The following is a 17,239-nucleotide window of genomic DNA, read 5'->3' on the forward strand; positions in this document are numbered from 1 at the left end:
AGCTGTCATATATATTTATCCACGATCTAGTCATAATTGCCTTGTTTATCAACCGATGTTCTTCAAATTCGGTACATCCGAATATTTTATGAGTCTCTTGCAAAATATCAGCCAAATCTGTTCAGATTTAGATATAGCTCCCATATATCTTTCATCCGATTTATGGCAACAGAGGCCAAGGTTTACTACCGATTTTCTTGAAATTTTGCACAGAGAATAGAATTGGTATTATACCAACGCTTGGTAAATTTGATTAAAATCGGTTCAGATTTAGATATAGCTTTCATATATATCTTTCGCCCGATTTACACTCATATGACCACGGGGGCAAAAGTTATACTCCCATTTACGTGAAATTTGTGCAAAGATTGCAGAATTATTATTCTAACTATGCATGTCAAATTTAGTCAAAATCGGTTCAGATTATATATAGCTCCTATATATACGTACACCAGAGTTGGGGAAATATGGTAGACTGTTTAATATTTTAGACCCATTTTCAATGGAATTTTCCTCCAATTGACTGAATAATTTCCACAGAGAGTATATTTACGGTCATTTTCTTGTATCCCCGTTAGGCTTTAACTCCCAGTTAACAGAAAGTAAAATCGAAATATCTTCTCTCCGGTTAACTTTAACTGAAAAATTTGTATCAGTTAAGTTCCTAACTGGCATATGGAATATATAGACAAGATGACAGACATGTCCATAGTACGTTTTAAAAGTTCGTTAGCTAACGTAGCACTAAGGGAGCTTCCTGAAAATGGGGGTTAATATGATATTTAAGTGTGTCAAGTTTGATCTAATGTGGTGCAGATTTAGATAAAGCCTCCATATATTCATTTTTCCGGTCTATACAAATATGGCCAAAATTTCCAAACTTTACACAAAATTCTGTGATGATTTCCCCATATCTTAGTCATATCCTAAAAACTGTAATGCCAGAATTTCAACAGAACGGTTGAGTTTTAGATTAGAGGTGTGCACGCGAGTAATATTTTGCTCACGCTCACGCAAACTGACGACGCAGAAATCTTATCCACGCACGATATTTTTTGGTAGGACTAACGCTCACGAAAAGAAAATTTGTACTCACGCACGAAAATCTTTTAAATGTCGTGACTCACGAAAAATATCGTGGCTCACGAAAAATGTCGTGACTCACGAAAAACTTCGTGACTCACGAATAATTTTATGAGTGATTTACCTTTAGAACTTGACTGAAAACATTAGTATGGTTAAAATCGAGTGCGTTATAAAACTCTTACCACCTATGTTAGGATGTCACTAAAATTATAAATAAATTCAATGTTCGTCAGCAGGATGTTCGAAATTCGTTACTCACGCACACTTAGGAAGATATTATTTTCGTGACTCACGCTCACGCACGACATTTTGTTGGTTAATCACGCACACTCACGCCGTTGCCGTCAGCGTGACTTACGACTCATGCGTGAGTCACAGCAATTTCGAGTCACGTGCACACCTCCATTTTAGTTAAGGCTACAAGTCGCCCAACTTGATCAAATAATATATCACAACATACACTTGACCACATATCTTGGCGAGATCCAACCAATATCCTTGTAAAATCGCCACTGATGATTAGCAAAATTGTAAATATTACTAAAATTGTCCTATATCTTGAATACATATGTATCGCCTGATAAATCATAAATGCTCTTTTGTACAATTGCATCAAAATTGCTCTAGCTTTATATTTCCCATATTTATACCCTTCACCACTACTGTGGCACAGGGTATAATAAATTTGTGCATTTGTATGTAACGCCAGGAAGGAAAAGTCTGAGACCAATCGTTTAGTATAGCGATCGGCTTAGAATCAAATTCTGATTCGATTTAGCGATGTCCGTCTGTCTGTCTGTCTGTCCGTCCGTCTGTCTGTATATGTAATTTTGTGTGTAAAGTACAGCTCGCGGTTGAAGTCCGATCGTCCTGAAATTTAGCACAGAGTTTTACATTGGCTCAAAGACAGTCGCTATTAATTTTGAAAAAAAATCGGTTCGGATTTAGATATAGCTGCCATAGGTATTTATCACCGATCTGGTCATAATTGACGTATTTATCAACGTATTTTCTCAAAATTTCGGGCAGACAAATATTTGGGGCTTTCGTAAGATATGCAAAATTTCATCCAAATCGGTTCAGATTTAGATATAGCTCCCATATAAAGGGTGGTTTGGTTATTGCCGATGTTGATTTTGAATAAAACACAAACTATTTAGGAAATTATTGTAATTTTATTTTATTATGATATATTGGTATTATTCAATTATATATGGAACAAAATATCGGCCAAATGGGCGCCGAGACCTCGGTGGCACACCTTTATCCGATGGTCCAAATTTTCGATGACGCTGAGACATAATGGAGGTTCTATGCCGTTAATGTGCTGAATTATCTCATCCTTTAGCTCTTGAATTGTTGCTGGCTTATCGACGTACACCTTTTCTTTCAAATAACCCCAAAGAAAAAAGTCCAACGGTGTCAAATCACATGATCTTGGCGGCCAATTGACATCGCCATTACGTGAGATAACACGGCCATTGAATTTGTTGGGCAAAAGAGCCATTGTTTCGTTAGCTGTGTGGCAAGTGGCACCGTCCTGCTGAAACCACATATCGTCCACATCCATATCTTCCAATTCGGGCCATAAAAACTTCGTTATCATCTCACGATGGCGACCACCATTCACAGTAACTGCCTGACCGGCCTCATTTTGGAAAAAATTGTTGGGTACGACGACGAGTTGAGGTGGACGGCTCTTCAGCCACACTATCGCGAAACAGCAGCAATATTTTCTGCAGTACGAGCTGTACGAGCATGCACTGGTTTTCTCACATCTTCTACAGACCCGGTTTGCTCGAATTTTTCCACGATTTTGCGATTATACGCACATTTGAACGAGGAATTGACCAAAAAAATCACGAAGTGCATTTTGATTTGAACTCCCATTTTCATAGTAAGTCTGGATCTCTCCATGGTTCAAATTGAGTAAGTCTGAAATAAAGAAATGTCAAATAAAATTCGGAAAAAAACTTGGCGTTTAGGTGTGGTTCACATTCAACATCGGTCCTTACAATTTAACCACCCTTTATATCTTTCGTCCGATTTAAACTTATATGGCTAAAAAAGCCAGAGTTTTGTCCTGATTTGCTTCGAATTTTGCACAAGGAGTACGTTTCGTAGTATTGTTAATTCTGCTAAATTTGGCTGAAATCGGTTCACATTTAAATGTAGCTCCCATGTATATCTTTCCGATTTCGACTAATATGGCCTCAAAAGCCAGAGTTTTGCCCTGATTTGCTCAAATTTTGCACAAAGAGTACGTTTAAGAGTATCATTCAGTGTGCTAAATTTGGTTAAAATCAGTTCAGATTTAGATATAGCTCCCATATATATCTTTCGTCCGATTTGCACTTATATGGCTTCAAAAGCCAGAGTTTTGCCCTGAGTTGCTTCAAATTTTGCATAAGGGTACGTTTAATAGTATCGTTAAGTGTTGGTTCAAATCGGTTCAGATTTAGATATAGCTCCCATATATATCTTTCGCCCGATTTACACCCATATTACCACGGTGGCCAAAATTATTCTCCAATTTACGTTTTTTGCTGAGATAGCAGGATTATTATTCTATCTATGTATGACGAATTTGGCCAAATCGGTTCATATTTAGATATAGCTCCCATATATATGTACGCCAGAGTAGGGGAAATATGGTAGAATGGTTCATATTTCAGACCCATTTTCAATGAGAGTTTCCTCCAATTGACTCGATAGTTTCCACAGAGAATACATTTATATGCTTTTTAAATGTGTCATCTTGATCTAATATGGCCAAAATACCCACATTTTACACACAATTCTGTGATGATTTCCCCATATCGTAGACATATCCTACACACTGTAATGCCAAACTTTCCACAGAATGGTCGAAATTTAAATAAAGCTTCCACTTGTGGAAATATCGCCCGAATTGGCCAAATAATATATCACAGCCCACAATTGACCACATATCTTGGCGAAATTTAACCAATATCCTTGTAAAATCGCCACTGCTGAGTATCAAAAATTTTAAATGTTTCTCATACTTTTTTTTACTAACATTGTGCTTCATCCCAGGGTGTTAGCCGGTGTTTGGGTATAACAGAGTACGGTTGGAGTCAGCGGGGATGAGCGGGGATTACCTTTACCTGTGTGAGATGAACCGAGTGATCATGGATCTCTCATGAGCCGAAGATAAACCAAAAGCTTTATGACAAATCAATTGGTTTATCGCTCCCAGAAAAGATGACCAAAGATGACGATAAAACCATGGATAAAAATAAATGAAACAGCAATTAGGGAATGGACTGTATTTAAAGATTGTGTTTTATTTTCTTTGGTCGACTTCTTACCAGTAGGTGTTCGTAGTTACAGCGATGAAAAGCAAGTGACTTATAAAGGAAATACTATTTTCAAAATGGCTTAGTGATTTTATGGATAAAACTTAATTTAATTATCTGATTACTCATCTACCAATGCGACACTGTAGACAGAAATTCATTTGGGGATTTTTATACTAATCTAGGAATTCATGTATTAATTAGGGGTTTCGTTTCAACGTAAACATTCTGCCCACCTTGCAGTACTACTAAAATAAAATAGGAGAAAATGAATTGTTGATACAAATTCGTGTTGTACTCTTCTTCGGTTAGTACTGCTTATTTTCTATTAAATGATACTTAAATCTAAGATAATTTTTTGTTGTTAATTCAATTTTAGGTTCAGAATAAGATTTGATACAAATGATATATAAATGTGTATATTCAATTTTTGTCCATTAGATAGAAAAGTTTCCATATAAAATAATTCCAAAGCTGGTATTCTGTGCTGTTGGTAGACCTGTACGAACAAAAATTCCATCCCGGACTACTCGTGAAAAAACGTCGACTCCCAATATGATGTCAATTGTGGACGCTTTATAGAAATGTTTATCAGCCAGTTTCAGGTTGTTAAAGTTGGTGAGGATGGATTCTGGAAGTGATTTCTTGGGTGTTATGGTACCGATTCGGTTGTTTACTCGCAAAATAGTTTCAATTTGAAAATTAGAGTCGACATATGACCAGAGAGTGATTGGACATATTATTTCATTATCTAGCTCTAAAGTAGTCAACCCTAATTTATCCACAAATTGTTTGGAGATGCAGCTCATTTTTGAAGCTGTGTCAAACAAGCACCTGGCACTATGTTTGCCGTCCTTTGAACTTATTTTTACCAAAGCTGTAGGTAGAAGAGTGGCAGCATTTTGTTTGAGAATTGCGGTGAGGGATGTTGTGGTGGGTACTGTGTCAGTGACTGAAGATTGTTTTGTTTTTAAAGAACTGGTGGAGGATGATGGTTTTTGTTCTTTCGCCGATGATTGCTGCTTTAACATATTGGATTTGTTGGATTCTAGCAAACTGGTATGTATGTGCAGCAATGAGTGATGGTGTTTATGGCAATACCCGCAACCTGTCTTGGTAAAACATGACCCATCCGAGTGCGAGTGTGCCAAACAATTGACACAGTATCCAAATTTTTCTACAGCTTTCATTCGTTCTGTAGAATTCATTCTTCTAAATTTCCAGCAAGATTTTAAGGCATGAACTTTCCGACAAACTCTACAAATAAATGGACCTTTGTTCTTGATAAGCTGAGTTTTTGTGGTCGAATGCATTTTTCTGTAAAATAGAAGAAATTATATTTTGGATTGTGAGAAAAAATAAACGAGAAATTAGGGTAGGTGAAGTCATCGAAAATTTTAAAGGATTATACACTTTCGTGGGGCAGAACAACGAGTTTTGTTATTGTCCTTGTTATCGTGCCTCGTTCTGTTCTTACGTTGGCCACCCGAACTCTTCCGTCGCTTCCCATGTAGATTCGAGAGATTCTTCCCAGTCGCCAACTATTAGGAGGCAAATTTTCTTCCTTTACGACGACTAACATGTCCTCTTGGAGATTGGAGTCGGGTGTTTTCCACTTATGTCGTTTTTGAAGCTCCTTTAAGTATTCGTTCTTCCAACGGGTGCAAAAGTGCTGGTAAAGTGCTTTGATTTTTTGCCATCGGGTTTGAATAGATATTGGAGATTGATTGGATTCAGGTTCCAGCTTTTCGACTGGACTTAATTTGGAATTATGAAGACATAAGGCGATTACAAGTCCTGACCAACATTTCGGGACATGTTTACCGCTTTATGTCTTCATAATTCCAAATTAAGTCCAGTCGAAAAGCTTTTTTATTTATCTCAAAAGACCAAGGGCGAGCCTCACCATATCGTGTCCAAGAGCCCGCTGACAAATGAAGGGTTCACGTCAGCTTGGTCCAACTTGTGTTCTCGGTATGAGAACAAACGAATTCTTATTAATGCTCAACTTAAAACTTTGTTTAATCTTTCGGCTATTTATGCTGAGTCTTCCACTGCTTTGAAGAAGTTACAGGGTGACATAAACTCCTGTATAGACACATTGAAACTCTACAAAATCGATATTAATAGTTGGAATCCTATTTTTATTTACCTCTGTTCGAATTGTCTCCCCGAGACGACCCTCACTCTATGGGAGCAAACGTTAAGTGACAAAACGACTATTCCAGAGTGGTCTGAGCTAAATGCGTTTCTAACAAATAGACATAGGACCCTTGAATCGGTTACTGCACTGAAGTGTTTAAGCGAAGCGAAGCCGACTAATGTGAAACAGAGAGGTAATGTGAACCCAAAGCATTCTTCTAGTAAAGTTCACGCCTTCCAAACCGGGATCAATAAGATTAAATGTCGGCTATGTCCTAAGGAATTTCACATTATTAGAAAGTGTCCCCGATTTATTGCGATGGATTACGATCAAAGGCTAACTGAGATAAAGAGCAGCAGTTTATGTTTAAACTGTTTTTCGGGCTCTCACTCAGTTAAATGTTGTAGGAGTAAACACGTCTGCGCCAAATGTAAGGGAAAACATAATACTATGCTGCATAGAGAATCGGGGTCTGTGAAGCGAGTCTCGGACGATACCCGTTTAGATAATCCTGTCCCGACCTCAAGGCCGGAAAATGCATCCATCTTGTCCTACCAACCATCCACATCCAAGGGTCAGCCTAATAACTCTTCCAGTGAAGTTATACAGACCTGTTTTGCTTCCAGTTCTAGTGGGATTTTATTAGGGACAGCGATGGTACATCGTTTACATCAAGGGGAAGTATATAAAGTTCGGGCGTTGTTGGATACAGGCTCCGAAGGTTCTTTCATATCGGAGAATCTTGCTAACTTATTGAAACTTCCAGTCCGTCGAACTTCCGCCATTATTTCCGGTTTGAATAGTTCGGTTTCTGCTTCCGTACACAAGGAATGTTCTTTTATGTTGGTTTCGGACGTGGTGCCCGATTTCGAACTAACAGTGTCGGCTTTAATAGTACCACACCTCCCCAATAATCTACCGTCCAAAACTATTCATGTTGAATCATTCTCGAATTTGCCTCGACTAGATTTGGCCGATCCCAGATTTTATGAGAGTGCCAAAATTGATATTCTCTTAGGCGCTGATGTTCTTCCTTCAATCCTGTTGCCCAGGAACCTTCATCAGATTTGTGGCACTCTAATGGCCCAAGAAACTGTCTTTGGATGGATTCTTACGGGACCTATTGCTCATCGAAATTCCTCCTGTTTCAATACTTGTGTTTCATACTTTTGTGATATCTCTTTGGATCAGAAGATTTCCCGGTTCTGGGAAGTGGAGAACATACCACGAAAACGATTTCCCTCACGGGATGATACATACTGCGAGGATTTGTATAGGAAAACGACAAGACGGAATCCCGAGGGCAGATATGTTGTTGTTCTCCCATTCAAAGAATCCAATCCAGACAAATCATGCCTCGGAGTTTCACGAAAGAGTGCAATGGCGCAGTTTCTCCGTAATGAAACGCGTCTTCTTAAGGATGCTTATTTGAAATCCGAATATGATAAGGCTCTTGATGAATATCGTATATTGGGACATATGTTCCCAGTGACTTCTCCGAATGCATTAACGGCTGAGCCCAACTATTACTTACCCCATCATGCAGTGGTCAAGCCTGAAAGGGCAACGACTAAGATTCGAGTCGTCTTCAATGCATCATGTCCAACGTCAACTGGGGTAAGCCTAAATGACGTTCTTCACACGGGTCCAGTACTTCAGAACGACCTGACCATTTTAATCTTACGATGGCGTTTCTATCGATTTGTTTTGAATGGTGACATACAGCAAATGTACCGACAAATCCTGGTAGATTCGTCCGATACTCCCTTTCAACGAATTTTATTTCGTAAATCACAGGATGATCCAATCCAGGACTTTGAATTGAAGACTGTGACGTTTGGCTTGAATTGTGCTCCTTATTTAGCCATTCGTACCATGATTCAGTTGGCGAATGATGTTCAGGATAAGTATCCCTTAGCTAGTCATATTTTAAAATCGTGCATGTATGTGGATGATGCGTTAATTGGCGCTCATTCCATTCCAATAGCCATTGCTACTAGGGATCAACTCATTCAGGCTTTGAATTCTGCAGGATTTTCAATACGCAAATGGATTTCGAATCGAAAAACCATTCTTCACGGGCTTTCTGAAGATAGCCTTTTGTACAGCGATTTTTTGGAATTCGAAGATCGCAGTTCAGCAAAGACCTTAGGAATCCGTTGGAACGCTCTATCTGACGAATTCTACTTCACAGCTATACCACTTCCGGAACATCTGCCTTACACGAAACGAGAAGTATTATCTCAAATATCCAAACTATTTGATCCTGCAGTATGGTTATCTCCTATAGTTATCACGGCAAAAATAATAATGCAGAAAATCTGGATGGAAAGAACAGACTGGGATTCCTTAATTTCCACAGAGACCCAAACAATGTGGAAAAATTTTCAGGGTGACTACCCACTTATAGAAAAGATTAGAATTCCGAGATGGGTGAGCTTTTCACCCGAGGCAGACATCGAATTCCACGGTTTTTCGGATGCCTCAGAGAAGGCATATTCTGCTGCAATTTACATAAGCATGACTTATCCCAATGCAATATCCACACGTTTAATATCATCCAAGACCAAGGTTGCTCCATTAAAGACTTTGTCAATTCCTCGATTGGAGCTATGCGGAGCCTCACTTTTGGCGGAAATGATCGATAAACTAATTCCACACTTTGATATCCAAAAATATACAATATACTGTTGGACAGACTCTACGATTGTACTGTCATGGTTGGCAAAACCACCTTGTGTTTGGACAACTTTCGTGGCAAATCGAGTCTCGAAAATAACGCACGTAGTGGATCCATCACGATGGTTTCATGTTAACTCGGAAGAAAATCCAGCTGATATAGCCAGTCGAGGCACTAGCCCCCAAGAGCTTTCGAGATGTAAGCTTTGGTGGGAAGGGCCAACTTGGCTTTCTGAATCTTCAAGAACATGGCCAAAAATCCCGAAGGAAGTTGTCGGCGATACAGATTGTGAAAGGAAATCTGTGCAAGTTCATTTTTCATATTTTAAGGATTTTCTCGACATACTACATCGTTTTTCTTCATTTCCAAGAGCTATGAGAGTAATTTCTTACGTCTACAGATTCTATCTGGGTACCCATCCAAAATATCGATCAAATTATAAAAGAGATTCAGCATCCATTACTGCTGCCGAAATTCTTTTTGAATTTCGTAAGAAACTTATTATCGTGACCCAAAAAGCCTATTATGCAAACGAATACCTGACTCTTTCTAGCAAAAAATCCATATCGTCTTCTAGTCCCATACTATGTTTGAATCCTTTCATGGATTCAGAAGGCATAATGCGCATTTGTGGGAGACTGGAATCATCAACAACCCTGTCGTACCAAGAACGTCATCCGATTATTCTGCCGTACAATTGTCAGTATTCTAGGTTGCTTGTACATTTCACCCATCAAATTAGTTTACATGGTGGTAATCAACTAGTACTTAGACTTGTCCGTACGCAATACTGGATTCCAAAAGTGCAGAACCTAATCAAGGCTATTATCCATAATTGCAAGCCATGTATTTTATATAAGAAAAGATGTCAGAAACAGTTAATGGCCGCTTTACCTCCTGAGAGATGTGAAATTTCACGTCCATTTGCTCATACCGGAATCGATTTTGCTGGTCCCTTTGAGCTGAAAAGCTTTGCGGGAAGATGCTGCCGTATTTCAAAGGGCTATGTGTGTGTGTTCATTTGTTTTTCAACTCGGGCGATACACCTCGAAGCTACAACTGATTTGTCATCGTCCGCTTTTCTTGCTGCATTTAGCCGATTTGTATCACGGCGAGGATGTCCACTTCATATACATTCCGACAACGGAACCACTTTGATTGGTGCTTCCAAGGTTTTGGCTAAAGAGTTTATCCAAACATCACGACAAGCAGTGACCTCAAATTACGCTCACCAGAATGTTACTTGCCACTTCATAGCCCCCGGTGCCCCACTTATGGGTGGTCTATGGGAGGCCGGTGTGAAAAGTTTCAAGTTACATTTCAGAAAGGTGGCGGGTGTCCATAAATATACATTCGAGGAATTCCAAACTTTATTATCCAAGATAGAAGCATGTTTAAACTCTAGACCAATATCTCCAAGTTCCCAAGAACCTTCCGATCTTGCAGCTCTAACTCCAGGTCACTTCTTAATTGGATGTCCTATTTTGGTTCCGCTGTCGGAATGTATATGAAGTGGACATCCTCGCCGTGATACAAATCGGCTAAATGCAGCAAGAAAAGCGGACGATGACAAATCAGTTGTAGCTTCGAGGTGTATCGCCCGAGTTGAAAAACAAATGAACACACACACATAGCCCTTTGAAATACGGCAGCATCTTCCCGCAAAGCTTTTCAGGTCAAAGGGACCAGCAAAATCGAATCCGGTTCGAAGGACCAAATGTTTGGGTATAACAGAGTACGGTTGGAGTCAGCGGGGATGAGCGGGGATTACCTTTACCTGTGTGAGATGAACCGAGTGATCATGGATCTCTCATGAGCCGAAGATAAACCAAAAGCTTTATGACAAATCAATTGGTTTATCGCTCCCAGAAAAGATGACCAAAGATGACGATAAAACCATGGATAAAAATAAATGAAACAGCAATTAGGGAATGGACTGTATTTAAAGATTGTGTTTTATTTTCTTTGGTCGACTTCTTACCAGTAGGTGTTCGTAGTTACAGCGATGAAAAGCAAGTGGCTTATAAAGGAAATACTATTTTCAAAATGGCTTAGTGATTTTATGGATAAAACTTAATTTAATTATCTGATTACTCATCTACCAATGCGACACTGTAGACAGAAATTCATTTGGGGATTTTTATACTAATCTAGGAATTCATGTATTAATTAGGGTTTTCGTTTCAACGTAAACAGCCGGTTTAATTTTGTAATTTTGTAGAAGTACAAAAAAATTGTCTCCAAATTGTTTCAGATATAAATATTTGTATATGGGAATATAAACCTTGATAATAACTCCCAACAAATTTGAAGGAGTTGCGATTGTAACACAAATTTTGGTCTACATAATAGTGAAGGGTATAATATAGTCGGCCCCGCCCGACTTTAGACTTTACTAACTTGTTTAATTGTAGTTTTGTTTAGATAAAATAAACTGTGAAATGAAATAATTTAATTAAAAATTTTCAATTACTTTGGAAATTGCATTCTGCTATTTGAATATGGTACCCAGTAGTACTAGTTGCTTTGTCCGACATATATAGTTGTGGATTCCAGCGCAGGTTCTAATGGCCAGTGTTGCCAACTCCCCAAGGCCAAAAAGCACCAAAAAATATTATAAATTCTAACATACCACATTCCACCACAAAATCGAAAATTAAATGCTCTACTCAAAAAAAAAAAAAAAACTTCCGAAGATGTATTATAGAACTTTGGTGAGTTGAATTTTAAGAAGTTAAGGTGGGTATTAAGATCGAGTTTAGCCGCTAAAATAGTCATTTTTCACAATTACTTTTCTTTACTAAATCATTTTAAGGAATACAAACTTTGTGAAAATTTTGGCTATTCCCCATCAAGTTATAATAAAATTTGCAGCAAATATGCATAATTTTATGCCCATTTTTACTGATATAGTTTTCACTTTAGCGGCAAAACTCAAACTTAGTACTCACCATTATGAACCGCTATTCAAGTATACACCTTGATCAGTTTTGATGCTTTCGTCTAATTCATTTTGATCAGTGATGTTTTCAACTTTCAAAATATTAATATATGGAAGGAGTCTATTGCTTATTTCAGTTGTGCGTGCTTTTGTGAATTTAATACAAAACGTTTTTAATGACATCTTTACCAAATTCAAAAATTCGACAATCATCGCTCGACTTTCCTACAAAAGGCACCAAAAAGGCAATTTGGTGCTTTTTAGAAATCAAAAAGCACTAAATTTGGTGCTAAAAGCACCAAATTGGCAACACTGCTAATGGCCTACCAATTGCTTAAAAGAAAGTTGCTCTCTCTAATTTTTTATCATCATATTTTTGTAAACCGCACGGACGAAAAAGACTGTTTTTCATATGTTTGTGTGTAAAAATTATATGTTTGAAACTCAAATTTGTAAACACAATATTTTTAAGTGCAAGCATATAATGTTCATAAACTAGCATAACATGTTTGGGACATATATGTTAATATGTTAGAACATATTATGTTTGGGACATAAAATGTTTGTAAATATAATATGCTTTGATGCAAACATATATTAATTTAGATATATACTATAAACATATATGTGTTTAGAAAGAGAGACATAAAGTGTATGCTGGAAGTAAAATAATGAAAGTAACCAATTGGCGCCTTAAAAATATGTATACACAAAGAAAATTCCATTAAAGATTGGAAAAATACTATGTGTGAATATAAACAAGTATAAATTTACAAATTTGGAGTAAACATATAGATGTTGTGATATAAGACCGCCAAAAATTTTATATGCTTAAGTAAAAAGATTAAAATGAGTATTTGGAAAATTCATTCGGAACCAAGAGAAAAGACATTTGAAAAAAAGAGCATGAGTTTTGTTTATCATTTTCGCATTACGGCCACTTTTCTTGTTTCGTCAAAACAAATCGGAACGTAGGACGAGTAAGTCAAAATATTCAAACAAAGGTAATTAAAGGGATCTTCATAAAAACTAACGAAAGGGCACCATACACTGAAAAATAGCATGCCCGGTTCCAAAGATTGTGTCTCTATTTTAACAATTTTGGTATTGATTCCGAGCCAATGAAGCCGAGAATTCAAGTAAGGATACTTTTAAGACACAATTCTCTTTTAAATGTGGGTTTTTTGTATTTCACTCTATGAAGCAAATTTTAATTTTCGCTTTTTCAGCTTTTTTCATATGCTATAAAAAGTCCGTTGAAAACAAGACGTCCAGTACAAATTATGCTATGTTTCAAGTAAAAAACGTATTTACAATAAAGTTTTGAAAAACATGTCCAGATGCAAAAATGCAACAAATTTGAAGACAATTTCATTAGTTTTAAAGAATTTTTCTGAATTATTAAAGTCAAGTTGACCTTAGCTCAATTTTTTTTCAAGTCACTTAATTATAAGGACAACACGACTTCATTAAAAAGTTTATCGACTTTTGAACATGGAAAAAACTTTATATTAGAGAAATGCGTCGTCTAAGCTAAGCAAAATTTGTATTCTTATTTTAAGGACATGAAATCTTTGGCCTCACGACAATATTTTTTTCAGTGCACTCTTTTTAGAGTTATGACAGTAAAATGAAAACATTGGGAAACAGTGAAAAATTAAACAGTAAGATCTATAAAAACAAAGTTTAGTTCCTCTTTATTAATAAGTAGTCCAAGAGGAGTTGATGGATACTTTCGAAAATAAAAGCGGACATTGAGTTTGAGTTTTGCCACTAAAATTATTTCTCATTTTAACGGCAAAATTCGAATGGGTAAAACCAGAATAACATTATAACTTTTTTAGGCAAATTGTATTATAAATTGGTGGGGAATGATCCCAAGCAACAATTGAATAAGTTTATTTTCTTTAGAATAAATTATTAAAGAAAGCAAATAATTGTTCACAACGAGTATGTTTTGCACAACGAGTACGTTTAATAGTATCGTTAATTGTGCCAAATTTAGTTGAAATCGGTTCAGATGTAGATATATTTCCCATATATATCTTTCGTCTGATTTGGACTTATATGTCCTCAAAAGCCAGAATTTTGTCCTGATTTGCTTAAAATTTTGTACAAGGAGTGTGTTTAATAGTATCGTTCAGTGTGCTACATTTGGTTAAAATCGGTTCAGATTTAGATATAGCTCCCATATATATCTTTCGTCCGATTTGGACTTATATGGCTTGTAAAGCCAGAGTTTTGCCGTGACTTGCTTCAAATTTTGCACAAGAAGTGCGTTTAATAGTATCGTTAATTGTGCCAAATTTAGTTGAAATCAGTTCAGATTTACATATAGCTCCCATATATATCTTTCACCCGATTTACACTCATATCACCACAGAGGCCAATTTTTTGCTCTGATTTACGTGAAATTTTGCAGAGATAGTAGAAATAACATTCTAACTATGCATGCCAAATTTGGTCAAAATCGGTTCAGATTTAGATATAGCTCCCATATATATCTTTCATCCGATTTAGGCTCATATGACCACAGAGGCCAATTTTTTGCTCCGATTTAGTTGAAATTTTGCACAGGGAGTATAATTAGCATTGTAGCTATGCGTGCCAAATTTGGTTGAAATCGATTTTTCTGATTTCGACAAAAATGGTCAAAATACCGACATTTTCCTTGTAAAATCGCCTCTGCTTAGTCGAAAAGTTGTAAAAATGGCTCCAATTTTCTAAAATTCTAATACATATATATCGAGCGATAAATCAGAAATAAACTTTTGCGAAGTTTCCTTAAAATTACTTCAGATTTAAATGTTTCCCATATTTTTTTACTAACATTGTGTTCCACCCTAGTGCATTAGCCGACTTAAATTTTGAGTCTATAGATTTTGTAGAAGTCTATCAAATTCTGTCCAGATCGAGTGATATTTAAATGTATGTATTTGGGACAAACCTTTATATATAGCCCCCAACACATTTGACGGATGTGATATGGTATCGAAAATTTAGATCTACAAAGTGGTGCAGGGTATAATATAGTCGGACCCGCCCGACATTAGACTTTCTTTACTTTTTTTGTAGAGATTTTTTATTGGCAGTCCGTTATTTTAGCCTCACTTGGACTATTCAGTACTGATAAAGCACTTTTAGGCTTTTTTCGAAACTCATTTAGTACCATTTCATCTATGCGCTATTTGTCATCCCTGCTTTCAAACCCTCACTTTTCCCTGATCTGGTAGAATTACTCCGGAAGAAATGAAATTATTGGATTTCGTTGTTGGTGATGGATACATGGATACCCAATCCCAGGACAATAAAAGAAGACAAGCGTTGTTGTCATCCTTTAAGTCGGAATAACCTATCATTCGTGTTAGAAAAACTTATCCTCATATATTCACAGAAAAAAAATTTCACGAAAAATTTTCCAATTAAAATTTTAATTGAGTTTTAAAAAATTTTCAATTAAAAATTTAATTGAGTCAACAAATTTGTTAATTGAAATAAAAATCAATCACACAAATTAATAGTATCAATTAAATATTTAATTGGATCAATTAATTTTTTAATTGACTGTCAATTAATTTTTTAATTGATACTATCATTTCTGTGATTGAAGACATTTCAATTAAAAAATTAATTGGATCAATTAATTTCGTGATTGAATCAGAAAAAAAATTTTTTGTGTGTTCTTAAGACTCTGATAATAGATGTCCATCTTACAAGCGGAATTGCTGCGAGGTTGCTCTGTAAACGACACCATGCCTACTTGTAGAGCAAGCAGGTCGGGGAAGACCGCATTGCATGAACTTGTCGACTATATTTACCTACTAAGTTTATTTACCTACTATATGTTTCATAATTTTTTTTTTTTAATTTTATATTCTTTCAGGTGATAATCTCAAGAGAGTATGGAAGAATCTAAAAGATACATATTCAAGACAAACAAGACTTGTAAATGCGGATTCGTCACGTAAAAAGTGGATATGGTCCGAAAATATGAAATTCTTTAGACCATTTGTAACCCAAGTGAACAATACAAGTAACAGGGATAATAGTAATTCCGGAAGCGATGAATGTGAAGAGACCTACTACACTAATGATATGCCACAATTGGTACCAAAAACTGAATACATTACCTCAAGCAACGATTATGATCATTACAATGATGATAATCAATTGCTATATCTTGGAGAACCTCATGAAGCACCGCCACCATTGATTGCATCAATTAAAACGGAATCGTCATCATTCAACGATATGCCACATATTCCTGCGAAGAGAAAATGTGTCGCGGCACAAGATGCCTACTCACCGGAATACCCCGCGGGTAGTATGATGATAAGTGCATATGATGATGTTGACTGCCTTTTATTAGCCCATGCAAAGACTATCAAGAAATTTTCACCGAAAAGACAAGCCATTGCCAAATACAAAATTGCTCAAGTTATTCTGGAGCAAGAATTGTTACACGCCCAGGATAATTCCTCAGGGTCTATTGAAAAAATTGAATAATGTCCAAATCGACATTTTTTATTGCACTCAGGCAAAAAATATATATAGATAAATGTTTTAAATATAATATTATCTATTTTCCTATAGAAAAAATGGAAATAAAGTTTTAATGCCAGTTGCAAACAACTAAGATAGACATAAGGCCTCCTCAAATACACGCTCATGGATTCGTTAAATAAATATTATTACGTTTTTAATAAAAATATTTGTATTTTAATTCATTTTACTGGTAAATTGGTATGATATCAAACATCAAAATACTGAAATGAAATTAAAAAGGTAAATTTATTAAATTATTTTAAATTAGACACAATATATCAAATATAAGTAGAAATTTAATTATACAATGCATGAAACTCTTCCATGAATCTATCTTAAAAATAAGCACTGTCCGATTCTGCTTAAACCACTTGAAGAAACAAAATCCACAGCTGAAAGAAAAATTTCATGTTCGCCCGGAACCATTGCATATTACGAGGGCTTTATTTTCTTCCTTAACATCAAATGCCGTCATCACTCCCTCCAAGCTTAGATTCATGTAGCACCACCCCTTAGCCAAGAAC

General features: G+C 36.4%; 1 protein-coding gene across 1 annotated transcript in view; it reads left to right on the forward strand.

Moving 5' to 3' along the window:
* The window catches only part of LOC142233072 (uncharacterized), a 39,518-nt gene extending 22,639 nt beyond the window's left edge, over positions 1-16,879 (forward strand). Inside the window, exon 2 of the mRNA XM_075303857.1 lies at positions 16,054-16,879. Coding sequence (XP_075159972.1) covers positions 16,054-16,676 — 623 coding nt within the window. The 3' untranslated portion in view covers positions 16,677-16,879. The remainder of the gene's footprint in view (positions 1-16,053) is intronic.
* Positions 16,880-17,239: the final 360 nt, after the last annotated feature.

This window comes from Haematobia irritans, chromosome 4 (assembly GCF_050003625.1).
Source record: "Haematobia irritans isolate KBUSLIRL chromosome 4, ASM5000362v1, whole genome shotgun sequence".
Lineage (NCBI taxonomy): Eukaryota > Metazoa > Arthropoda > Insecta > Diptera > Muscidae > Haematobia > Haematobia irritans.